Source organism: Helicoverpa armigera, chromosome 1 (genome assembly GCF_030705265.1).
Source record: "Helicoverpa armigera isolate CAAS_96S chromosome 1, ASM3070526v1, whole genome shotgun sequence".
NCBI classification, from domain to species: Eukaryota; Metazoa; Arthropoda; class Insecta; order Lepidoptera; family Noctuidae; genus Helicoverpa; species Helicoverpa armigera.
The window spans coordinates 2,501,532-2,527,915 of record NC_087120.1 but is presented as its reverse complement, the minus strand read 5'-3'; the positions used below and the strand labels follow the sequence as shown (position 1 = coordinate 2,527,915).

The following is a 26,384-nucleotide window of genomic DNA, read 5'->3' as shown; positions in this document are numbered from 1 at the left end:
AAGAGCATATGGATTCCATACAGATCTCTATCTAACTTATTAAAAAGCTTTATATTCAAACTATAAGTTATAACACAATGAAGTAAGTATAAAAAAGCTACTCTCTAGATAAGTCCAACACACGATTCTCGCGAGCATCTCCCAAACATTGGTCCTATATACACAAATATGAGGAGGATTATAATTTCAACATCAATTAATAAGGATAGCTGCATGGTGGAACAACGATTTGAAGGAGGTGGCGAGAAGTGGATGGATGCGGGCTGCCCATGACCGGGATGGTTGGTGTCCCTTGGGGGAAGCCTACGTTCAGTAGTTTGCGGCAACCGACTGATATCATGATGAAGGTACATTGAAAATATCCAAAGTCTTTTTTAAAAGCCTAGGTAAAAAACTCTCTATGATGTAGCGAGAAGAGATTACATTTAACACAACGTAACTTCTTAATAAGCGTCGAGAACTACTAGCGAACTCTAATTGAGCCATTGAGTGCAGTTATTAATATAATAGCGAAACGCGAAATCCACCTTGCAGTCAAGAGATGTAATACTCTAGAAAGGTATACTGTTGTATAATATTGTTAAGCTCAAATTAATTGTTAACGAAAATCTGTTTTTCATTTTAACAAGGTTCAATTATTCAATAAGTAATAATACTACTTTAGATGTAGAGCTGTTATTTTTAATCTTCAGTTAACTTCTATCTAAGGAATAGGTATCGATTTGACATACTTTCTATACAAAAGCTGTCGAAACGTCAAACATATTCTTCAGATAAAAGGTTATGGTCGGGCCGTTTTTTGACGACTGCAAACTGACAGCTATCAACTGCACAGAACAGCGGCACTATACAGAATCTTTTGTGCAGTTAACAGCTAACAATTTTCAGGGGAAAATACCATTTTTGACCAAACATTTCGTTGGACCTATTTAGAAAATCATCTAAATAGCTAAACCTATTTTTATCTATACGCTACATTTTCACTGGAGTATTACACAATAGGTGTATCATTAGTCAACATCAACCGTTTCAAATTCCGAACACGATGTAATACTAGCCAGTGGTACGCACGGCCAACACCATAGACGAAATTTTGAATCTCCCGCGTATTCATAAATCAAAAACCACAGTAGGTCAGATGCCCTCTTGTAGGCCAAGCAACGTAAGTTAGGCGTGGTCAGTTACCAGAACTAAATACGTTCGTGTTCTTTGTCAAATCAAAATCAATCTATCATAGATTAGTCCTTGAGTGGTGGTTTTATTTTGAAAATAATTCGGAAAATAGCGGGTTCCATAGAAGGCGTGTAAGGGCGGAGCTAGTAACGTGCCTCGTCCCCCGAACACCTCAGTTTGGCGCGCTACTTTCTTAGGAGAGTTTGCGTTATGACGTCTCCGCTAGTCATTTTGTTCCCCATGTTCAAAACAGAGTATATAACGTCAACGTGCATTCACGCATTTCGTACCAAGTGCACGTCACTAGGTCATTAGCAAGCTAGCCGCTCATTATTCGCGCCAAATTAAGCGCGACTCTTTTGAATCGTGTTTTTGGAACTTATTATTTGTTAATTTAGTTGCGCTATTGTTTTATTCGGAAAATAAATATTCTCCGCTATCGCACTAGTGTATTTTTCGCTCAGTTTAACAAGAACCGGTAAAAACGATGAAACCTGACACCGCGCGACAAAATCCGCCAGTGCGGTGCTATGTTTAGGATAAGTATTATCAATTATATAGCGAAAACTTAAGCATTTCTTAGACTATATTTATTCTACTTTTAATTGGGATCGATACAGTGTCATTCTCTTTCGTACTTTTATAAGATAGCATCATAAAATACACAGTAAAACTATCCAATCAAAAATAAATTATTTAAATCTCGAATAACTCTAAAAGTTTGTTAACAAAATAACTAGAATTTACTTCAAAATGCAGTACAACTACATTTAGCTAGAATAGCCAATAACCAATATTTTGAAAGTCCGATAAATTCTATGAAAACGAAAGACCGAAATAATTCATCGAATCCAGTTTTCCGAAATTCAAATCAAGAGCCTGAAAGCTAGATTAGTATTTATTCAGAAAATCAGAAATATTCAATAAGGTGCATTTAATTCTATTTCAGTTTCAGGCAATTTCACGTTCATGAGAATCGAGGTAAACTTTGCAGGGGTTTCCAATTAGTCTCTCGATGCTGTTTCCAACAAATATTGTAGATATTCATTAAAATGTTTCATTGCGCGTTTCATCGAAAATATCTGGTGCTAGAATATCCTCACTTTAAAATTTTGTTCTAGAATATTCGCGAATTTATATTAATTATTAATATGATGTTTCAGTACTCGATACTGCACTCATCGTCAGAAGGTTTCTCTCCATGAAGCCCTAACCACCGCACCGATAGCTTGAACCATTGTAATTATAATAAAAATAAATGGATTATTAATATCATAAATGCGAAAAATACTCTGTCCATCTCGAATTAACACCAAAAAAAATTAGAAATTAGGATACAAAATGAGGTATGCAGAATACCTAGGTAGAGCAAGTGAAAGGTTACAGGCTACTTATTATCTGGTTCCCTCGGAACATCCGTAGAACCACGGAGATCCGATAGTATGCGTATAATTAATTACAGGAGCGAAGCGTCACATTGTTTGTCAAACATATTCCTAGTGTTTCAAACTTATTACTGTGTTGGTCATAGTGCAATAGTTCCATGAAACTATACGAACTAATATTGTTTGGAATTATTGAATGGATTAGAAGTTAGTAGTAGTAGAATCATTGGTATTTGTCTTATCAAGAAAATGTACCAAAACTGTGTCCGAAAAATCATGTCACGTATGTTAACCAACGTTTTTAAAACCGTACACACAGTTAAACACAAAAAAAACCCCTGAAAAGGAAGGTCTCTGAAAATACCTATAAAAAAATCATAAAATTGTACTCACCTTTTTTGTAACACGCCGAGAAGAACACGGCTATATGGGAAAAAAGCTTGTCTCTGAATAATATTTCCTTTTCAAAATACCGTTAATACGCGATCAGATGCATACACATTTTATTAACCATTCAAAAGATCAATAAAGTTCATAATGATATATTACCTAACAATGATTCATGCTATTCTTCGCCTTTAAACTGAGTATCACGTTATCAACTCAGACAGTAACTTGAACCGAAATACTATATGTACTTCTCAATATTCGGAATAAAATGAGATGCTCTCATATTTATGGAATACATTATCCAATAATATTGAAATTACTGGTCTTACTACAAAAAAGTTAAACAGACGTTCGACCCGAGTTACAAAAAAAATCTTAAACAAGTGACGAACGTATGCTTAACTTTTTTGTATCAACCATTCCAGTTCATTTCTAAAAAGTATGAAAGGCTTATACTTACGTCATCAGAAAATAGAACAGAAAAGGTCTCCCTGTTTACAATTTCTTGCAATTAACGTTCGCAATACAAAAAATGCAACAAGAACTCGGGTTAACATAATAAAGGCACGTCACAGCGAGCACAAGGCCAGGGTCAAAGTGCACAGTGAAAGCGAAATTGCGATGCCACCTTCTATGCAAATGTCCGTCAAAATGAAGTTTGTTAAGCTACGTTTCGGGAGCGAGCTACCGATCGCAACGTGCCGCAGCTCCACCATCTGGGTACGTACATGAAATCGTTTTGGATCGAAAAGACAGCAGAACGTTTAGTCGGCCCTTTTTGGGAGAAATCAGCAAAAGTAGGGGTCATTTCCACCAGAGGATGCAGCGTCAGGAGTCTCAGACTGTTACTGATTAAAACTCACCATGCTCCTTTTTAAGCTCTTTATGTACTAGAGTCGCAGTTGCAGTCGGCAGCTCGCTCCCAAAACGTACCTTTAGGTCGCATTCCCATTATGTCGTGACCAACTATCCTCTCAGCCTGTTCTCATTACATCGCGTCGTTCTGATGTTTTTATACAGAAAAGTTCGCGCCTCATACAAAATGTATAGGTACTGTTATTAATTAAAAATAGTTGCATTTGACGCTTTAAGCTGTCCGATTGTGCGTCGTCACGAAATAGTAGGAATGCGCCCTTAAATGCAAATCTGAAATGAACATACATAGTATATTATCGAGCCTTAAGTTAGCCTATTATTAATATACAGCACAGCCAACCAGCTAGCTTAAGACTCAGTTGACATTACTGCTAAGACTTACCTTTTGCCGGTACATAGCCGCAGCCTTTGTGTTGTACTTTTGAGGTATTGTGAGCCCTTGCTTGAAGTCAGACGAGCTCTCGAAGAACTCTCGGGCTTTCCCGTTCCCCCCGACCTGCACAAAAAATATGAATAAGATACCCGCTATTAAGAAGAATAGACTGGAGACTGCAACCTGGAACATCAGTTCGTTTTTTCAAAAACAAAAAAATATATATCCAGGTAAAATGCTATAATTTTATAGTAGGAAAATTTCCTGTTTACGAAGTGCAGTAACCATAAATGCAAAAGCGGATTTGATATTCCAGGAACCCATGTTTCCTTCGAAGCTTTGTAAGTAGTGCTTTTGTGGTTCAGAACATACAATTCAGTAGGAACTGGGAACCACCGCTACAACGAATAAACAAGAATCTATTCGTTTTAATTTTGGTTTTAAGACTAAGTTCTCATTTCATAGGGATATAAAAAGGGATGGTTAACTGTCAAAATAATCCCGCCGTGGGCGGTGTCGGGGAAGTTTCGTACTCTTTGACCAAAACTAATTCGTCTGCCTTCCGTTTGCCTTTGCCTTTTGCGTTTCAGACAGGCGAACTTATTCGAAAATACTGCAGGTATTGAATTGATATGCATCTTCCAAGTTATATTTTTGTACTTTCCGAATATTTTTTTCGAGCTCTGAGGATCAGTAACGAAACATTGCAACAAAAAGCGAACTAAAAAAACAATGATCGCCAACCCGCCTTGAACAAATACGTATTTTTTAATTTAATTAATTTTGTTAACGACGGTAACCTTGTCATTAAGTACATTAAAACCGTATATTCGTCTCCATACTTTGTTTACAAACGTACACCGCTTCACAGCGCAGCGTATAAATGTATCCGCGTCTGCGCACTATTCTAAGATTAGCAATCCAGTCTGAGACGAGCGCTAGACTGATGACGACGCATGGCAATTACTTCGTAAATAAAACCATCGCATAATATATGATAATGTAGAGCTACAGGAATTCTGCTGCAATCATGCGGCAAAGATTTTGATTTTACAATCGTGAAAAATTATAAAGATGGGATAAGTACGTTGCAGCCAGCTGCAGAAGTTGTACAGACAGAAAGAAGAGTATTAGCCCAACTGCGAACAATACGTACCATCTCGGATGGCCCGGCGGCGCAGGACAAAGATACACCTTATAATAGTATCACATATGATAAAGCAGTAAACGTCAATCCCGCTCGAAGCCACGGTGAAGAATGGCACTCAATCCAGGAGCGGTTCGTTTATGAAGCTCTCAGAAGCAGGAACTGGACCATTATCCTATAGGGCTACCTGTCACCGGTTATGCACTATTGTAATCTTCGAATTAAACCTGATATGAAGATTGCTACGCAACAGTGTTACTTGCATCTGTTGCACATGATTTATTTCTTTGTTTGGATTCCGTACGGAAAGAAAGTCGATTTTTCTAATCTTTTTGGACTTGCAAAATGTTATAAGTTAAAGAAGCACTCTCAATTCTAGAAAAGAAACTCATTTAGAAGACTGCCAGTTTCCCTTTGGTAAAGCTGCCATTGTCACAACTTTTCCATATTTTTATCGTATGAATGAAGATTTCGCTGGAAAGAATGCTGTGAGGTGAAGTTAGATAGAGGAGTAAGGAAACATGCTGTCCCGTCTCCAAATAAAATTGGGGGAGGAATAAAATTTATATACTAGCCTTAGAAAGACTCTTAGCGAGACGTCATGACAAATGACTGTCGACAGCGAATTTTGCAAGTCACCGATATCAATACGCATGCGTTCAAATTATCCAATCACAATTTAGGCGCGGACGCTTGTTACTCAATTGTTTATTTGCAGGTGGCAAACAACTGAAATATATTGAGCCAGCTATCTTGTAAACATATTGACTTGAATATTTACTTTTCGACTTTTTAAAACTCTTAATTGAAATCTTCATAAAAAGCTCAGCCTATCGTGTTAGGTATTGATTTCTTAATTTCTCCATATTAAAAAAAATAAGTATAAAAAAAGACTTAGTCAATATGAAAAAAAAATCCATCATCACTCTACAGACTGCATCGTCAAATCAAATATAATCAAGTCACGCCGGAAGCTATGAACACCCCTTGTAATATTCCAGCTATCAATTTGCCAATTGAAATACATTTGAGTGAGCCGGCGCATCAAGTGTGAAAACCGGCGCAAACGCAACTGAAGAACATTCTAGACTTTCCAATGCAATATAACTGTAATGGCTGCCAAAACACGTACAAGTAAGGTATCAACGAATATGTAGAAGACAGGAATTTCTATCGAATACAATTTGAAAATTGACAATTATTATTTGATATTTACCTATTTACAGTAAAGATATAAACTATCCTAAACAAAAAAAACTATAACTAAAAAGCATTACAAAATTCATCACTATCGCTGTCGACTATTTGATTGATAATTATTGCATTAGATACATGATTGATCAGAACATACTTTCCAATGCAATATAGGTAACAGTAATGGCTGCCAAAGGTTGCAACAAGGACGAAGTTAGATAGACCAAAAGCAGGAATTTCCATCGAATGCAAATTGAAGAAAATTTACAATAATTATTTGATTGATAAGTAACGGAAATTTGCAGAACTTTCTAGACTTTATAGGTAACAGTAATGACTACCTAAACACATGTAAGCAAGGTCGCATCGAATGCAATTTGAAGAAAATTGACAATAATTATTTGATTGATAAATAACGAACGATTTCTTGAATAAAATCGAAAGCTTTCCAATTGGCATCAAATTGGCGTAATGGAGATCAAAGAAATGCACTTCATTAGGAGTAACTTGTTTACCACTTCCACGTGCAATGAAATTATTCTAGAACTTTCCGCTATTGACATTGGCCTTGGATGACATTACCTTTACAAAGTACAGGTAATTTTCTATTAGGTAACACTGTCAGTTGTATCTACCGAACTGGAAGTAAGAAGGGGAAAAGTCTAAACTAATTGATTCAATAAACTAAAGGAAATGATACTTTATACTGATTAACTCAAGAAAACTCGAGAAATTCAAAAAATCATGCCAAAAACAAAATGACAGTATTCAGTCGGAAAGCGAAACTTTCTATGAAATTCATAGACTGTAGTGATTGGTACCCCGAAATCTATACTAAATAATGAAGAGGATTTTTTTTGTTTCTTTGTTTGTGACACTACTGAACCGATTTGAAAACTCTTTCACAGTTGGAAAGCTACACTTTTCCCGAGTAACATAGGCTATATTTCATCACGGTACGCGCAGTAGCTTCCACGTGGCGCTGATGAACACTACTCAATTATAAAACAACCTATATTTCGAAGTACCTGAGTGGGTGGAAAATACAAAAGTTTCGACAAAATGCAATTAATATGTGATGCGTTAAGCCTGAAGGTCACAACCACGAAGTAATTACAAGGAGTTATTTTTGAACTCCCGTGAAAAGCTTTTAAAGGTTTTAATGGACGTACCTATATCAAATTAAAGGGTGCACTAAAAATTATGTAGCTGTAATTTAATTGGGTCCTTTAGTAAAAAAGCTTGTATCTATAGGTTTATTTATAAACTAGCCGTTTTCCCGCGGTTTCACCCGCGTCCCGTGGTAACTACTGCCCGTACCGGGATAAAATATAGCCTATGTTACTCGTGGATAATGTAGCTTTCGAATGGTGAAAGAATTTTTTAAAACTGTCCAGTAGTTTTTGAGCCTATTCATTACAACCAAACAAACAAACAAAGTTTTCCTCTTTATAATATTAGTATAGATTTAATTACAAAAATATTTTAAAGTAAGTTGATTTTCGGCTATTCTCGTGCCCCAAGAGACTCTCTTTATTTAGCCTATTTTAGTACACACTCACAGATACCATGGCTTTCTATTGTACAAATATTTTGGGATTAATACAGCAGACTCAAAATTTACCCCCTTATACAGTTTATAATTTCAATTGCCAAGGCATAAACATACAATTCGCATTGCGAAAATTACTAGCAATAATTATTCTACATATTTTCAAAATTGTTAATTATCACATTAACTGGCCGACCATTCTGCCGTGAACGTAGAAAATAATAGCTTTTATGTATTTAAAACTTCAATTCAAGCTCAATAATAAGTCAATACTAATTAATTAAAAGTAATGAATGAAAAGCAAAGACTGCCATTCATAACTGACGAGTCTTTTGTTTTTGGCCGATAGCAAGAATAGCTCAGCAGGAAGACTTAAAACCTTCTAAACCAAGGAAAACGTATGTCATCGCGTGCAAAATTTAATGAGAGCATTGGCTAAATGGCTAGCCCCCGCTAGACAGATCGAGACAATAATTAAGTGTGCTAATTACGCATCTCGAATCAAATCCAATCCCTATTATTGCTCAGTACTTTATCAATTTTCAACCTAGTCCTAATTTAAAGATACATGCGCATTTGTCAGAAGTTGCTTGCAGCCATCTATCAAACGGAATCTCGATGGGCACAATCTATGGTGCTGCCATCTATTCGAAGTCACGTAAAACATTAAAAGCGACGAGAGCTCGTGTGCAACAGAATGCATCACTGCAAGAATCATAGATGGAGCAAGCTTGGTTTAAATCTTGCTGGAAATTCTTCAAAAAGTTAATTGTATTTTTAATACAAAATCAAGTATTATCAAGCTATAATATTGCTATGAAATAAAGTCTTAATTATATTAATTTACAAGAAATATTATTCAAACATTATTATTTGTAATCGCGCCATCTAGCCTACTAGCAAAGAACCAAACTGTTGGGGTTTCAGGCTAGTGCAAGCCAATGCATTTGATGTGACGAATGTGATATCCTTAATTATGAGTTCTGGCAAAGTATTAATGTACACTCATTTCTCTTAATTACTTAATCATGGATAACATTCTCATAATTTACATCAAAATTATACTAATTGCTATTGTAATACAAACACACTGGATACATGTAAAGAACTGTGCACCTTATCTGATTTTAGTAGACTTTAGATGTGACTGATTATATTACTAAGGCTTAGGCTATTAGTAAGTCTTCAATCAAGCCTTGATATACATAAGAAATCCTACTATTATTCTAAGATGAAAAATGAGTTTGGATATTTGTTAAGCTAGATTTTAACGGATTTTGATGAAACTTGGCAGTTCTATAGCTCATCCATCAGAATAAAGTGCAACGAAGTACATAGTTCCTTAAAGTCGTGGATAAAACCGCAAGCAACAGCTAAAAATAGATAGCTGGTAGATATTTATTAGCTTATGCTGTGGTATCTTTATAAATATATATTACAACACCCAGACCACAGCCAACAAACATGCTCATCACACAAATGTTAACCATACAGGGAATCGAACCTGGGACCATTTGTTCGGCAATCTGGTGACCTATGCACCAAAAGGGTTGCCAAGCTAACATAGTAGTATATACGCAATAAACTGTGATATATTAAGCTAAGCCACTTTCGCATATATTTGCACAGCTGCTACTAACTTCGCATTGGTAACGCAAGCCACACAAGCCAGTCACTTCAAATCACTATGTTCAAACAATTAACTAATGAATGTATTATGGAATATTGTCGTACTAATTTAATTTTATATAGGGCCACTGGTAATAAGTGAATACTTGAATACTCATATTCATAAACAACTTTCCCATGATCAATTATTATCGCTCACTAATTACCAGTTTTCCTATATATGTGCTGTCTTCAATACTATATCTATAAAGATTTTAAGATATAAAATGAGAGGGTAATGTCTGAATCTACAGAACCAATTTGGGAAATTCTTGTACCAATAGAAAGCTTTGTTATTTGTGAGTGACATAGACTATATTTCATCCTTGTATGAAAAGCAGTTCCCTAAACGGGCAAAACCGTAGGAAGCAACTTGCCTTTTTTATAAATGTGATAGTCACTTTAAATCTAAAATACCACCAAGTGACTTTTACATAATAGTAATTGCGAAATGACTGATGTAACGGAAAAAACATAATCTTACAGAAATGGGACTTTACATAGTTGTTTTTGTTTAATAAACGAGAAGGATGAGATGAGAAGGAATTTATCCATATATAATATAACGCATATGGTATCACTAGTGATTTAAATAATGAGGTCATTTCTTGTCACTGATGAAAAAAATTAGGTCAGTTTCAATACCTACATATCCTGCTGAATTCATTCATAATAAAGATTCTAATTTAGTTTATTATTCACCATTCTAATATGACACATTCTTATCACAACTGATTATATCCACATTAAGTCAACTACTGAATAACTACTATCTACAAAAGTTACATCACAAGTTAATTATATAAAAACTAAATCTGAGCTCTATTCAAAAGAGAAGAAAGTTCAAATTTGATTGGTGTTATGTCAATCACAACTTTACTTAAAAAGGAGTTCTGATCTCTATCTCATGCAACATAGAGTTGAATTTTGAATGTTTTCAAGAGAAAATGATTTGGTTGCAATAGTCAAGGCTGGTTACACAACACTAGAATGTTTGAAAAGATGTCTCTCTGAGACAATTGTAAGTTGCATTGTATTTATATTTTACTTCAGTCAACTGTAGCCTTAACATGAGCCAATGGGTTACCTGTCACCTCAACATCATACAATACTATTGAATCTGCTTAAAGGAGTAATGAATCTTTACGGAAAGTGAGGGGAAGTGATATCTGTTTCAATTTATACTCTCTACACATAAAACTGGGACAAACCTATATAATAAACTACACATAAAACTGGGACAAAACCTATATAATAAATATTATAAACTTGATTTGCCAGCACTTTCCTTTCGGACCTCATTTTAATGAAAATCACAATAGACTGATATCAAAATCTATAGATATTGGGAATGTTTTGTTTTTGTTTGTACATAAGTAAAATTAGTTGAATAAAAAAAATGCCTTTTCTCTGATACTGCTTTTTTTAAAAAGAAATATGTATCTTTAGGCCAAATTAATGTTTCTTTAACCTGTTGTACGTTGGAGCGCTCATATACCAAGACACAATCGATTTTCTATTGTTTTATAATTAGCAACAAACAAGCAGTTAATTTGGTCATTTTAGATAAAACTGGTGCCTGAATCAACCAGAAATAGTTTGGTTATGAATCTAGTACACAACGGATCTAACAATGAGCATTGTACACTCTCTTGTGAAATAATGAACAATAGCCCAGTGACTAAATAGTTGCTGATATGAATCCTTCTTTTTCTTTTTAATGCGGTTTCATTTGTTCTTAATTTGTCTCAAGATTACTTTATATCAACTTCTTGTATAGTCAAAAATTCTTAATATAGGGGTAAATAATTATGAGACAGTATTATATGGAAAATTAATAATGTATTGATAAAGACGATTTTTAAGTTCAGCATGTGCAATAGAAGTTTTAGATATCCTTATATTAACTGAAAGTATTTTTATAACTTTGTGTAGAAGCCAGTTAGTAAAATAACATTTATTTGTGTTACATCACAGCCACAATAATTTGAGCTAAGTAAGGAGATAGTTGGAGAAGTTCTGAAGCAGTAGGAGGTATAATTTGTGCATTTTGTTACTAACTTCTTTACGAAATCGCAAGCACTAAAGTATCTTTTAAAACTTTCGATTTTGATGAAATTATCTACTAATTACCATAGAAACTTTTATGCTAAAGGTGGAATAATGAAGAAGGCAGTCTTACCATCATTTTTTCTAGCTCAATGTCTTTCCATTTGTCCATGGTGACACTGCGGACGAAGGAAAGGTGCACCCCGAGGCTTCGGTGAACCCCGGAGCATTCTAAGCATATCCAGATGCCGTACGTGACCGAAACCCATTGAGGATTCAACGTACCACACTCGAAACATTTCTGGAAAATATCACGACAATTCTTCAGTTAGTAACACCAATTATTCCTCAACATAAGGGGCCCAATTAAACGCACAGTGACTTACATTATTGTCGTCTATATTTCGTATAGAGTTCAGCTTCCTACGTGTTCGTGGGGAAGCCATTTCTTAGCTTACAGGTGGGAATAGCGAAGTAAATGATTAAAGTATTATGCAGCATATACACATTGGGGACATTAGAGAAATTATCACACGCAAACACCACGAATTGTTGTTAATTGTCAAAAAAATTCATACCTCCACTTGGCACTCACTGACATTCAGTGTTGCCAACTTAGCAGTTGCGTAGTGGTTCGTTAAGTTTTCTATTATAGCTAAAATTGATTTCAAAGTTTTCTTATAAAATAATAAAAAATAAATGTAATCTGTGAATAAAAAACATAAATATGAGCATTTATTCCGTTATGTACAAATAGTTAAATTGAACAAACTTTTATCGGCATACGGCACAATGAGGATTTTCTATATCTGATACCTAGATAGCGCTGGTGGTTCTGATGATGTGAAATCATCAAAGTTTTCTTATAAAATAATAAAAAATAAATGTAATCTGTGAATAAAAAACATAAATATGAGCATTTATTCCGTTATGTACAAATAGTTAAATTGAACAAACTTTTATCGGCATACGGCACAATGAGGATTTTCTATATCTGATACCTAGATAGCGCTGGTGGTTCTGATGATGTTACTAGAACGAACGGAGCGACATAGGTATCTTATATTTGTCGTAGAATTTTGAGGTCGTTTAACGAAAAGTACTTGTGATCATCAATAAAAAAAGCAAATAGAAATGGAATAAAAGGAGATACGAAATCAGGCAGATTATTATCCGAATGTCCCGAGAGATAAAGATTTGACTAGAAATCTGAATTTTTCACTTTCTTGGGGATTTTTAATTCACAGAAAGAAAAACCTCCCATTGGTGGAGTTCCCTTTTAAAACTCATTTTTAACCCGTTTAATTCTCAAAAACATCACATCCCATATGAGAATTTAAAAAAATAGTTTCGAAGTACTCAATAGATGACGTTGTACTACTGCATTTCTGGGCCTTTGCCAAAATGCCAAAGCTAAAGAAAACATAGCGCCGAGTCCTTTATAATCTGTAGCAAGGCTCAATAAAGCAAAAACTTTGCAATAAACTGAAATATAGTAACAGATTTCCACACGAATTGATTTCAAAACCTCCTTTTTATTCAATATTATTTTATTTTTTAATTGCTCATTTACGATCACTGACTGACGATATTTACCACTGGACAGGCTGTTGTCAACGTGCTTTTGTGCCCGTTTGATAATTGCCATTTTGGCGCTGTTAGACGTAGCGAGTGTTCGTGGTACTAAAATTATTTTACAGTGAACCAATGAACAAACACGTCTCTCACAGCCATTTGAAATTAAATTATACGTCAAAATTAGTTCTGTGGACACTCGCTTAGACGATATTGGCGCTTCAAATGGGCACAAAAAAATTGCTGTCAAACGTACGGAACAGCCGGTCCAGTGTGTAAATATAGAGGTCAGTGTTTACGATATAATGACGCTCCTGAAATGTACCAATATCAGCGCCAACTAGCCAGCAGCTAGGAAAACAAACAAAAAATTGTTCATTGTTTTCAACATTAAAATTTTGTTACTCGAATAAAGAAAATTGTAAGATATAAAGGTTTTACCGTTAATAATAAAAAGTGTCAAAATAATATCATCCTTATCACTTTCGACTGGATTGAGAGTGTAGTTTATGTGACCCCCGGGGATGCTATGAGAAGCGGATTACATCCTCAAATATGGCATTTAAAACTAACGTGATTATTATTTTGAATATGCACAGATAAAAATAAAAACTACCGCGAATCACGGTAGAATTTTTCGAAAGCAGACATTTTGTAAACAAAATCTGACAACACTAAATCCGACAGCGGTGGGTGCACTCATGTCGAAGGCCGCTATCCAAAACTAAATCATTTTGATTTCGTCGCTGGGACAGTTGTTACGGGTCGTTATAAAACTTGCATATTACCTGCATTAGGTACATTCGTTATTTACATCATATCATCCGCCTGTACCGGTTGTTAATAACTTCCAAACTCGTACTGTTTGCGGTACTCGACACCCAAACAATACTTCGTTAAGAGTGAGCAAAAGAAGGAAACAAGTTTAACAATGAGTCAAAACAACGTCTACAACAACAAAGTTGAGGAGGAGTACATGGAGATCGTATCTAAGAATGCTTGGGCATTGGTCTATCAGGTGAGTGCGTAGGTGGAACGCGGTGTGTGTATGTGCCACGCGCTAAAAACTAACAACATTCCCAGTGAACTTCTTCCGACTCGCGATTTCTTTAACTTTCGACATCTTACGCCTTTTCTTGAACAAGTAAGTGTTTTGGCTCGCGCATTTTAGCCGTGGCATTGAAATAACTGCGATTGCAACTTTATTTTCGAAGTTTAATAAATCGTTATAAGTAAAATTACATGTCTTTCCCCTTCCCCTTTTACCCACAGGTTATAATTGTCTACTAAATGAAATGATGTTTACTATTCTACTAACTAATAATACATGCACATCCATACATATATTTTGACAAACTTATGCATTTATAATATTAGTTGGATTATACACATAGGTATTACATATTTATACAGCCACTGAATGTACCATCATACACTTAGAACTGCTACATGCATACATTATAAAAAGTAAAAATGTAGGTACCTAAATATAAAACAAAATTGTTGTTACTAAAAATTGTACTGTGAAACAGTTCAACGAGATTGGCACTATTTTGTCCTCACACAAGACTATATAAGAGTATCTAATAGCCTGGCAAGGAAAACTGCACATGATCCACTATAATCAATCTTTATACTCAGCAATCTTTATACTATAAATCAATAAAGGTTTGTTATTATTATGAAAACAATACAAGACACTATTATAATTAAACAAAATTATAACACTAACTGAAAAATCATTATAACCAAATAATCTAATAATTTCACATAAGGTAAAAGAGAAAAAGTCAAGTCACAAAATTCAAATCCAAGAACAGAACAGCTATTTTTTACCAAAACCTAAGATGGTTTGACTTGAAATTCTGATTTCCCTCAAAAATGTATATTGAAAATCAAAAGTAGAAAATAACCAATGAGTATTTTATATTATTTACCATTCTTAGATCAAAGTTCACCAGAAAAAACATCAATTTTCTTTAAACAACTGTTGTTTTTGATAAATGAATGATTCGTAGTTTCATTCGGTGAACTTAGGCCTTAAAGTATCATAATTATAACAACTCTTGCGGCTTAAGCTGCGCGCGCGCATCTCTTGCTACTGTATATGTTTTGCACAAATTCTTGGATAAACATCAATTTCATCCTCCTTCCATCCATTCTTCTTCATCATTTCAGCCAAAGACGTCCACTGCTGGACCAAAGCCTCCCCCAAAGTTCGCCAATTAGCTTAATCTTGGATCATGGACTTTCTTACCCATTCTTCTCCATGATTTGACTTCGATCTTCAGTAACCCGCCTCTACTTTTGTCTCATCAATCACCAAGATTAAAAGACTTCCAGTTATGGTGCCCTCACCCCACTGATCCTTAATCCTAAAGTATCTTGCCTTCAAGTCTTTGACTCTAGTCAAATATTTCAAAAAAATGCCTTATTTAGATACATATTAGGTATAGATAGATCCTGCTACCGCAGTGTACTTCATAACAAAAACATAAATTGTCAATGATAAAAGTAAATTACAATTAATTTCTTCGTTCGTTAGTCTTACATTCTAGGGCATACAAAACACAATCTCTTAATCCCTAACTAATACATCCAATTGTCCAACAGAAAATTGGCTTGCAATGCCAACAGTACCAGCACTCGTGGAACGAAGCCAAGAAGCCGCAGAACAAGCCACTGAACCGCTACCGTGACGTCAACCCCTTCGACCACACCAGGGTTGTGCTGAAGCGATGTGAGAGGGACTACATCAACGCTAACTATGTAACGGTAAGTGCTTTCAAACTCCTTGGTCGGTCACAGTGGACAGGACTACATCAATCTTATGCCCAAGTTCACCGACCATATAAATGTCAGTTTTCTGAAAACAAAACTTTTTTGCCCTTACATACTAAACATCTGTTTTACACTTGTCTAAAAAAATTGTGGTTGCAAAATGAACCATATTTATGTCAACGTCATAATCTGTTTTTTTTTTAGACAAGTCTTAAACTAACCTTTAAAAGTTTTTGGGGTACGACGGTTTAAGTCTAAGTAAATAACAGTTGTTTTAAGAAAAACAAACTTTTATGTTGTCGGTGAACTTGGGCCTTAGTCAGTGTCTGCAGAATGGTGCCAGTGGACAGTGTTCAGCAAAGGTTTGTGTCTATTAAATACTCCTTGCTCATTTTTATGAGTAACCGATTGTTGTGTGAGATGATTTTCATAATTTCAGTTTTCAATTTCATAATGAACTAACAACACATATAAAACTTAACAGAAGGATTGCTTCAAACTGTAAAAACCACTGATGGACAAGGAATCTCTTAAAAATAAAGCTTAAAAAGCTAATAAATAAATATCGTTATATTTATTAAAACTTAAAAGTACAGCAAAGTAAACTTATTAAAAACTACAAAAGTCACGACGAAGTTACATTTTTTAACTTTTTCAAAGTGGCATTTACTCGAAACTTATAATGAGGAAAGTTTCAAATTCAAATGTGAATATTTTTTTCGTAATGAGAATGATAATATATTATAAAGAATATCTTAATTTTCCTTCCTTATAATCATTTCCTTTAAACTATTGAAAACGAAGTAAATTACGACCTATAATAGAAATTATAAAGAATAATTAAAATACACATACATATAACAATAAAGGTTAAATAATAATAATGAACAGTAATATCGTTTAACAGTTTAAATCTATTATGAAATGACATCAGTTATATTTTTCCTGATATCTAACTGGTATCAATATTTTCAGTGCGCTTTAAATAGTTTTCCTCAATTGTTACAAAATGATGCACACTCCTTTTTTATTTGTCACAATACCTAAGCACAAAACTGTTTGATTTCGGTGACGTTTGACCAAAACAGTTCTGAATTGATCACAAAATAAAACACAAAAAATAATTGGTACGATTCACAAAAAAATAAAAACCATTACATTTATTTACACTAACATGCAAACTACCAACAAACAAATCAGGTACATAAAAAATATTTTCATCACTATTTTACAGGTTAAAGGTTAAATGTATGCTGTTGAAATAAACCTTTTTTGACAAAGTTATGAATCAAACCGCGATTCAATATCGGTTAGCTTTGTCGATTACGAATTCACATTTAATATTCGGATTGGCGATTTTTGAACGTATTCCGTGAAAAGAGGAAAATATGAGCAAATAATGAAAATGCGGTTAATATAGTAAAATGCTTTTGACAATTTAATTGAGTATGAGGTTTTGCGCACTGTTTATGTACTTATTTTTTTTACAAAAGAGAATATTAATTTTATCATGCCTTGTTTCACTTTTAATTAGAGAACTACTACTGAATTAATTTCAAATTGACAAGTTTTCAAAATAACTTTTGCAGTAGGAATGAAACATTGTGCAAATTGGTTAATATTGGAGATTGCGTAATTAAATTGACTGTCTAAGGAGTATATGAACTAGTTGGCGCGTTCGGCTCCATGTACATTCACCATTAGGATGTTTGAACTAAACTCAGTCGCATGTTTTCAACTAACTTTATTCATATGATAGTTAGTGACATTTTATAACGGCAAAAAGTATTTTATGAACTCCAACTGACTGTAGTTTGCCTCCCATGCGACGTGAACAAAGAGCGCTTCCAGCTAAATATCGGATACAGGGAATTTTGTACAGCAAATACGTTGAAAAATGCATTGTCGTGGCTGCCTGATAGGCAGAATATTAGGGGAGATGTTTTAATATTGACTTGACGGATTTATATACTTAGATATAACTAAGAAGAGAGTAGAAGAAATGAGTACGTTGAGAGGACTGTGACCGATGACCAGATTTGACTGAGTGTGTAATTAATGGGAACGACCTTTAGAGACTTTGAATTGATAGAGAGAGAGAGACAGAGAGGAAGAACAAATAAGTAATGGATGGATTGTCTGATATATAATATTAATTATCTATATGTCGTAGATAGTCACTATAAACTTAATTATAATTATCTTCTGTGTACAAAGGTGGACAGTAATAAAACATCATTAAGGGCCTGCAACGCTGACGAGAGAAAAGTTAAAAAATAGGAAACCAACTTTGTAATATACCTTTTCCGTGAATCGCAGAACTCGTTAGGTGGACGAGTTCCCATTAAAATCTAGTGTGCAATATCATATTTTGTGTCGAACTGACATAGTTCTGAGTACAAGGTGTTATTTTTAGTAAATACTAGCCGTTGTCTCGCGGTTTCACCCGCGTCCCGTGGGAGTTACTGCTCGTACCGGGATGAAATATAGCCTATGTTACTCGGGAAGAGTGTAGCTTTCCAATAGTAAAATAATTTTTCTAATGAGCCTTTAGGGTACAAGCAAACAAAAATATGGTTTGTCTTTATTATATTAGTATAGATTTCACATTAGTTAACTCTCGTGTCAGAGGTTTAACCTGTCCACTGCAAAGCTTTAACAGCACGATTAAAATGTAATTTGCGGTATTACTCCAGTTAATATTGAAACTGCCAAAATGTTAATATTTGACGATTAACACGAAATTATTTGTTCACACCACAACTGTTCTAAACAGTATGTTTGCTAAAGTTAATATTTTGCTTTATATTAATTTTAACATGGTAATGAGTTTGATACTGGGTTGTTTTGCATTAAATTCATTATTAAAGTCACTACATATTTGGAATTCTTATAAAATTCAGGGATATGAAAGATGGATTATGTGAAAGTCGATATGGTTAGAAAGAATGTTACTTGTGAGATGACGGCAGATAAACGAGCATGGAAGGAGAAAACGACCTGTTGACGCTTACCCCAAATAAAATTGGGAATTATCGATGATTATATTCAGGAATATGTACTAATGAACATCTAATGATCAAGTTATTAATGCCTGTAGCACACCTCCGCTGCGAAACCCAAAGGGCGAAACCGCCATAGTTTCGCTGTGAGTTGTTGGCCGGCAAATTAAAAGCGAAATTCCCTGCTCTAACGTACAAAACTGACTATGACGTTGTCTCTTTCTAACATGATTTCGCTCATTTGCTTAGGCGCCGTCTACATCTCCGCCCGTTGTCCGCCATTTTGGAGCGGTTCCGCGTGTATCTCGGACGCGTCTGTAGCAATCGACAATTTTTATGAGCGAAATAGGAATCAACTGTTCTAGTTTTAGGTTTCGCTTTGTTTCGCTATTATAGTTTCGCGTAAGTGTAGTACTGTTGCACAGCGAAACTCACGCAGCGGTTTCGCAGTTGTTGTTTCGCAGCGGAGGTGTGCTACAGGCATAAAAGTGGATAAAAGAAAACTAGTAGCTACATATCGACAATACGAATTCAATGCATTTGTACCCGCACTAAAATCTCCTATGTCGTAAGCTTAAGCTGCACTACACATCTTAATGTGTAGTACTTTGTCATACTCTTTCAGACAGTAGGTACCTTTGCTACTCTTTCAATTACACAACTACAAAGCTGTGCTTCCTATAAAACGTTGTAAGGTAAAAACAAAATAATCCAGCTTTCATCGATTCTTTTGAGTCGTCTCCGATATTCCGAGAATTGTTTTTATTTTATGTCTCTCGGTACGTACTATCGGAAGGATTTGTCCTTTGTTCCTACGAGAGAAATGAACTTCTTTAAATGAAATTGCTTGCTTTTCTCAAGACCAAAAGAAATTGAAAATGCAAGCCAATATTGCAACCTTACTTAGTCTTAAGTACCAATATTGCAATATTTTCTTTAAGGACAGAAAGATCAAACGTTTCCAATGCTAAGTTATCGTAAATATAATTGAAAAGAAAAATGCTTTACAGTATTTTGTTCCTAGAAAACCGTTTAGTTGCACTTTAATTTTAGAGTTCCATACCCAAAAGGTAAAATGGACCCAATTACTAAGAAGTCGCTCTTGCTCTATTACTAGACTGTATAAGTATCTCAAGAACCGTGACAGTTAGAATTTTCACAGATGATGTGTTGTCGTTATAACAATTAAACTTCCCATTAAACTTGCTTATGTACGGAAATGGTACGCAACACATCGTGCGCGATTCCGACTCGCACTTTACCGATTTTTGTAACATCATGACATTTCTAACGTTTGCTTCACGTCTTATAACATATAAATCGGCTTGCGGGCTTCTAAATAGAAATAGACTTCAAGGAATATGAGAAATATATTTTCCAATGCATTATTGAGTTACCTTTATTGGTTGGACGTTATTTGTTTGTTTTACAAAGCTCAAGCTGACACAAATTGCGAGTAAGTGAGCCACTTATTCCTCATTTTGTACGAACGGCTTATGTCGGGTCACTCACTTGGCCGTTCCGTGACCGAAACTGTTAGTGGCTAGGGATTTAAAACTTATTTTCATATGTATAACCCTGTTAGGTAATAACTTTGAAAAAACTTTGTAAGTAATGTCTATTTAACTATTGGAAATGTTGCGTTTTCAAACACGTTGTGACTGAAAGGTAACAAAATATTAGATAGTATTGTTGTACTATTGAGCTCATTTGAAAAAAAATTCACTGTCGTGCAGCTACACTACGCACGGGTGTCATAAGCTGTGTTTTATCCGGGTATGGGAAAAAGTTCCCCCAGGGTTTGAGTGAAACACTTTTTCGAGGGCTCTCGTGCGTGGTCGAATATGCCAATACAATCTTGTATACTCGGACAGAATGCGCTATCAACTAGTCAGTCGGCATGACTTACTTATGAAGTGTCCAACAATACATAGCTGCATTTTATTCAATTGCCTTACAATAACGACTGAATTAGAAAACTGCACGTGCTTATTCTATCAACATCTTATTCAGATGCATAGTTACCGATACGAGTGTTCAATTGCGCTCGATCTCGAATCTTTTTATAAACGCGGCCAAGATACTTTATTGAAGGAATTTATATACTTCCCTTTCTCATGACTTGTAATGTCAGTTTATAATATTAGCTCACAAAATGCCTTTATTTATTTAAGTTTATGTACCCAGTACACAGACAAGAAGAAAATTAGAACAATCAAGTATACAAAGGCACAGCTTATTTCTTAAGAAATCGGCTCCTCCAGAAAGCCCATTATCGGAGAGTTAGAATTAAAAAGAAATGTAGCCTTTGAATATGTCCTTTTAAATTATCTTAAAAGCGTGTTGTTGTAACTGAATTCGGCCTTTAAATAAATCAATTTAGTAGCTACCTACAGTGCATCGACTGCAATTCACTTCACATCCGTTTGTTAAGCCGTCTGCGGCGCGACGCGAATTCGTGGGTCCCGATAATACATCATCATTTCATACGTTATATTTTGGTTATAATACATCATCACTTCATTATTTTTTCGACACATATGGAAGTTCAGGAGTTGGCTAGATAGTCGTAAATGGTAGGCACCGACAAGAGCTGGGCTCTTAAATTAATGATGATGACATGATCATTTCAAACATTATATTTCGGTTCATGTTAAACCAATTTCATTGTAATAGTTGAAACTTTGTAAAGTGGCCACAAAAGTATGGACTTGTATGTCTGTGTACTTTTTATTTGGGTTTCATGCTTCTCTGTTACTGTGAATTCGGTTGATGATAATGATTATGTGTCCATATCTGTTATTTCAAGCCCATTTGTAGTAGGCATTTTTATTATTTTACCATTTATAAACGCAGTAAACACATGGTAGAAGAAGTAATAACATAAACTAGTACATAGGTACTGCTTATTTATAATAACATCTCATCCAGACGAGCGTAAATCGCATATTAAAGATTTTCAGCCTTACTTATAAACGTGAATTTAAAAAAAAATATGTATGTATAACAAATTATATCATATTTCAAGTAAATTTTGCAAATAACAACTATAAATTATTTAAAGCGTCTGGATACTTAGCTATTTCTCTCTAAACTGTCAGCACATACGACTGAGAGTTAACAATCGCTACCGTCTAGACTGCCAGTAAACCTCTATTCCCGAGATCTCGATAACAGCCGTGAAGATGTTTGCAGGTTTCTTGAAATAGTGATGGGAAACCCCTAGAGAATATTCCTAGTATATTGTACGGGTATAACGTGTGTACTTTCTAAGTATACCGTGTATTGGAAGGCACGGTAAACTATAGTTGAATATCATTTGCAGTCGTTACTGGTAGTCAGAAGCCATTAAGTCTGACAACCAGTCTTACCAAGGGCTATTGGGTTACCCAGGTAACAGGGTTGAGGAGGTCAGATAGGCAGTCGCTCCTTGTAAAACACTGGTACTCAGCTGCATCCATTTAGACTGGAAGCCGACCCCAACATATTTGCGAAGAGTTAAGGCAGATGATAATTGAATAGGTATAATGTAACATTTCGCACGTCAAGTATTAATGTAGTCAGTCACGTATCGAGCGGTTCACTGGTTTCCGCGTAATACTAGTACACACCTGGTAACTTCAGTTAGTACCCAGCTTTAAAATAATAGATTCCCACCCTAAAGTTACTAAAAAAACCTCAGTATAAATATTACAAACAATAACAAATAAAAAAAATGAAATAGTATTCTCATATAACCAAGAGGAAATATTTTTTTCGTTTGTAAAAAACCTAAACGATCCGCAACTACCGAACGGATTTGAAAAATTATTTCACTGTTGGAAAGCTACTCTTTCCGAGTAGACGCAAACGTTGGCTCAAAGGGTTTCTTTTTTTGGTCCTCCGTTCGCCGAGCCAAAGAGACTGAGTATTGAAAAGAAAAAAGCTATTTATTGACTCTATAAACATAATTTCTACAAAGCTCCTTTATACAGTACCGGTTGTTTATTAAAATATTGCTGAAGATTTTATAAAACATATCCACATTGCATTTTCCGATTGCCGTCAAGCACTCTGATTGATTGCAATCAATACTAACAAAGCATTGTGCGCGGTTCGGGCCGCGAATAACTGAAAAACCGTATGAAGCATGAGTATGAATCTTAATTAGTTTTCGAAAACAAATAACGAATAAATAATTACGTATTTTAGTCTACCACTATTAACATCTTTGGCAGTCGTTATGCGTTGTCAGAACCAGTAAGTCTGACAACCAGTCTTACCAAGGGGTATTGGGTTGCCCGGGTAACTGGATTGAAGGTTAGGAAGTTACTCTATGTAAAACACTGGTACTCAGCTGCAGCCGGTCTGACTGTAAGCAGTACGAAGTTTTGACTTAACAATTGCTAAATTCTGTTGAAGATGTAAGTGTTATGCTTAATTCGTCACCAGTAACCAAACCAAATACGTAATAAAAAGTAGCCTTTATTTTGTACAAAGGTACTCTGCTCAACGAACAAACAAAGGAAGAATAAATGCACCAAAATGTATAATTACCGTGTAATAGTTTTAGTTCACGTAAACCCTTTGTTCTGAACTACTAAGAGGCTTTCATTTTTCCGACCAAAGCGCTGCGACTGTATAGTCTAATAACTATTGCAGAGTGAATCTTTAAAAGTACAACAATAAAGTACTTAAAAATTGAACTTGAGTACTTTTTACGGGAAGAGCAAAAATGAGCAATTTTAAAAGTTGCACTCTTCGGCCTTGCGCAGGTTTTATAATGTAATTTATTAAATTTTCTTATTCAATGTTTAAAGCAAACAGTTATTTTAGGAAAAACTAGACTTTCAACAAATGCCTCGCAAAAGCATTAAGTTGTAAACATGCCTACGCCTTCACCGTCTACGGCGTAGCGGTCTACGCTCGTAGCAATTTGTAGAAATCAACGAAAACGCTTTACATTGAACACTTTGAATTGGAACTGTATTTTTATTTCCAAGTTAACAGGTAATGGGTGTCGAACAACGCTCGTGTAAACGGGTTGCGAAAGCCCTCAGGCTCCCTTCAGTATTTGGTTCGCTCGTCAAGCCTTTGTAATTTAAAGCGAAACCTTTGCCGTAGTCTGTTTTCGGCACTTAATTGGTACGGTGTTTGGAGGTGTGAGAATCTCTGGGTCTGGGTCCTTGATTTTATCGTGAAATGTCCATGTGTATATTGGATTTAAAATAACATTTATTTTCTTCAATTCAGTGATTTTAAATATAGTCGTTTGAAAACGGACACTTCAATACCATCATCTGCCTAACCTTTCCCAAGTAAGCTAGAGGTCAGCTTCCAGTCTAACTGGATGCAGCTGAGTACCAGTTTTTAAGGAGCGTCTGCCTATTTGACCTCCTCAACCCAATACATACAGTACAACGAGAATATTAAAATATGTACACATTTTACACCAATACAATTAAAACGAACAACGAAAAAAAAACTACAACATATATTCGAAATTTTACAACTGCATACAACAAAAGCTTTTAAAACTTTCAGTTCATATGACATGAACAACAGTTAAAGTTGACTGACAGCGCTAAACCGCTCTGGTCCATATTTAGTCGCTACGAAACTTTTTAATAATAAAATTGAAATACTAGCTGCCTCTACTGCACTAGGGTGCATTTTTGTTTACTATAGGTGGATTTCTGTAACCTATCTATCCTTTAATTTGCGATTTGAGATTGTTGAAAACCTTTGAACGATTGGTCATGAAAGTCCGCAGCTAGTCAGAAAGAGTTGTGTTAAGTAGGCCTTGTATAAAGACTACAGTAAACTAAAAATATTATATTTAATGCTTATAATTGACGGATAAATGACTGTGCTGTGGGTATGTCAATTTTAGTGGCGATTTTAGATGGCCATGCATCGTAGAAGGCTAAACACTATTTTTTTTCGGGGTGTCCTAAACAGTTCTTACATAACAGCACTCGGGATAATATTCAGATCATTATATCCTTGAGTAACACACAAACTATGTTTCATGCAGGCTCTAGTAAATCTGTCGGGTTTTCAGAATCGCTTTTCGCAACGATTCAACATAAAAGCCGAAAGTGTTTTACCCAGAATTGCTGACGTAAGCTGAAAATTGCTTTGAACTATGCAACTATGAAAATATTGTCAGTATAAAATTTTTAACATACATCCATTTCCAAATACAAATGGATTGTAAAGTTTTTTTTATTTTTTGAGGTTTGTTTTCGACTGATGTTAACTGAATTGAATCAGCGTACTAATATTGATAAAAAATAGTGGCTCTGATTCGTCCATATTTTACACATACATATTGTTATTTTAGGGTTATCTAAAAGACTGACTAATAACTTTTTCTTTCACCATGCCTATTGGGTAAATGCGTATTAATACATCCATAAAGAGGTTAAGGCTTCAATTTTACTAAAATAATTTACGAGCAAAACTGCACTTTGACAGCATATCGTCCCCAACAATGGCGACGCATGCATATAATAAGCATCCCTTATTATGCACCATGCTAGACATGCTAGCCGACCCAGCGGCCGCCATGTTGGTGCCAATTATTTTTGATGCATTCACGCTTTGACAGTTTCAAACACGCATTTATATTGTTACACATATTATAGGTCTATACGAAACTTGTAATTTGAACATCTTTGCCAGTCGTTACGGGTAGTCAAAAGCCAGTAAGTCTGACAACAAGTCTTGGTGGCTTTTCCGGGTGACTGGGTTGAGGAGGTCAGATAGATAGTGGCTCCTTGTAAAAACAATGGTACTCAGTTGCCTCCGGTTAGGCTGGATGTCGACCCTAACAAAGTTGGGAAAAGGCTGAAAGATGATGACGAAACTTGTATTCTTTATCCAATTGATATGAGAAAATCTTTCATTCGTACTTCTCAATGCAACGCCATTTTAGTACTCAACCTCGTATGAAGCCATATTACACTCATATACCTAACTATAATAAACATATCTGTCTTGCATCCAAAGAACTCATTCCGATATTGACTTAACTAAGTTGCAAGTTTCAAATACAGTTTTGACTATAAGTTGCATCGAAGTAAATTGATAGATGCTGGAAATAGATGGAGTTTTGATGTTTGTGCTTCTAACGTAATGCACTTGTCAGAAGTATGAACGATGGTCCTTGGTCAGACGGAGTTTATATTAAACTAGTGGCCCGCGGTTCGTGCTTCGTATAAAGTTCATCATTTGG

At 35.1% G+C, this 26,384-nt stretch overlaps 2 protein-coding genes across 6 annotated transcripts in view; one reads left to right on the top strand and one right to left on the bottom strand.

The window, feature by feature from the left end:
• LOC110377576 (ADP-ribosylation factor GTPase-activating protein 1) overlaps nt 1-12,405 on the bottom strand; it is a 57,259-nt gene extending 44,854 nt beyond the window's left edge. Inside the window, exons 1-3 of one of the 3 annotated variants that reach the window (XM_021336493.3) lie at nt 12,194-12,405; nt 11,941-12,108; nt 4,207-4,320 (exon numbers count right to left, since the gene is read on the bottom strand). In XM_021336493.3, the coding sequence (XP_021192168.3) occupies nt 4,207-4,320; nt 11,941-12,108; nt 12,194-12,253 (342 nt within the window). In that variant the 5' untranslated portion in view covers nt 12,254-12,405. Of the gene's footprint in view, nt 1-4,206; nt 4,321-5,353; nt 5,510-11,940; nt 12,109-12,193 lie in introns of those variants that run through there. The other 2 variants (XM_021336494.3, XM_021336495.3) reach the window with 2 other exon arrangements.
• Nucleotides 12,406-14,046: 1,641 nt separating this feature from the next.
• The window catches only part of Ptp61f (Protein tyrosine phosphatase 61F), a 48,380-nt gene continuing 36,042 nt past the window's right edge, over nt 14,047-26,384 (top strand). For all 3 annotated transcript variants that reach the window (XM_021336500.3, XM_021336499.3, XM_021336498.3), the window contains exons 1-2: nt 14,047-14,400; nt 15,996-16,157. In XM_021336500.3, the coding sequence (XP_021192175.2) occupies nt 14,314-14,400; nt 15,996-16,157 (249 nt within the window). In that variant the 5' untranslated portion in view covers nt 14,047-14,313. The remainder of the gene's footprint in view (nt 14,401-15,995; nt 16,158-26,384) is intronic.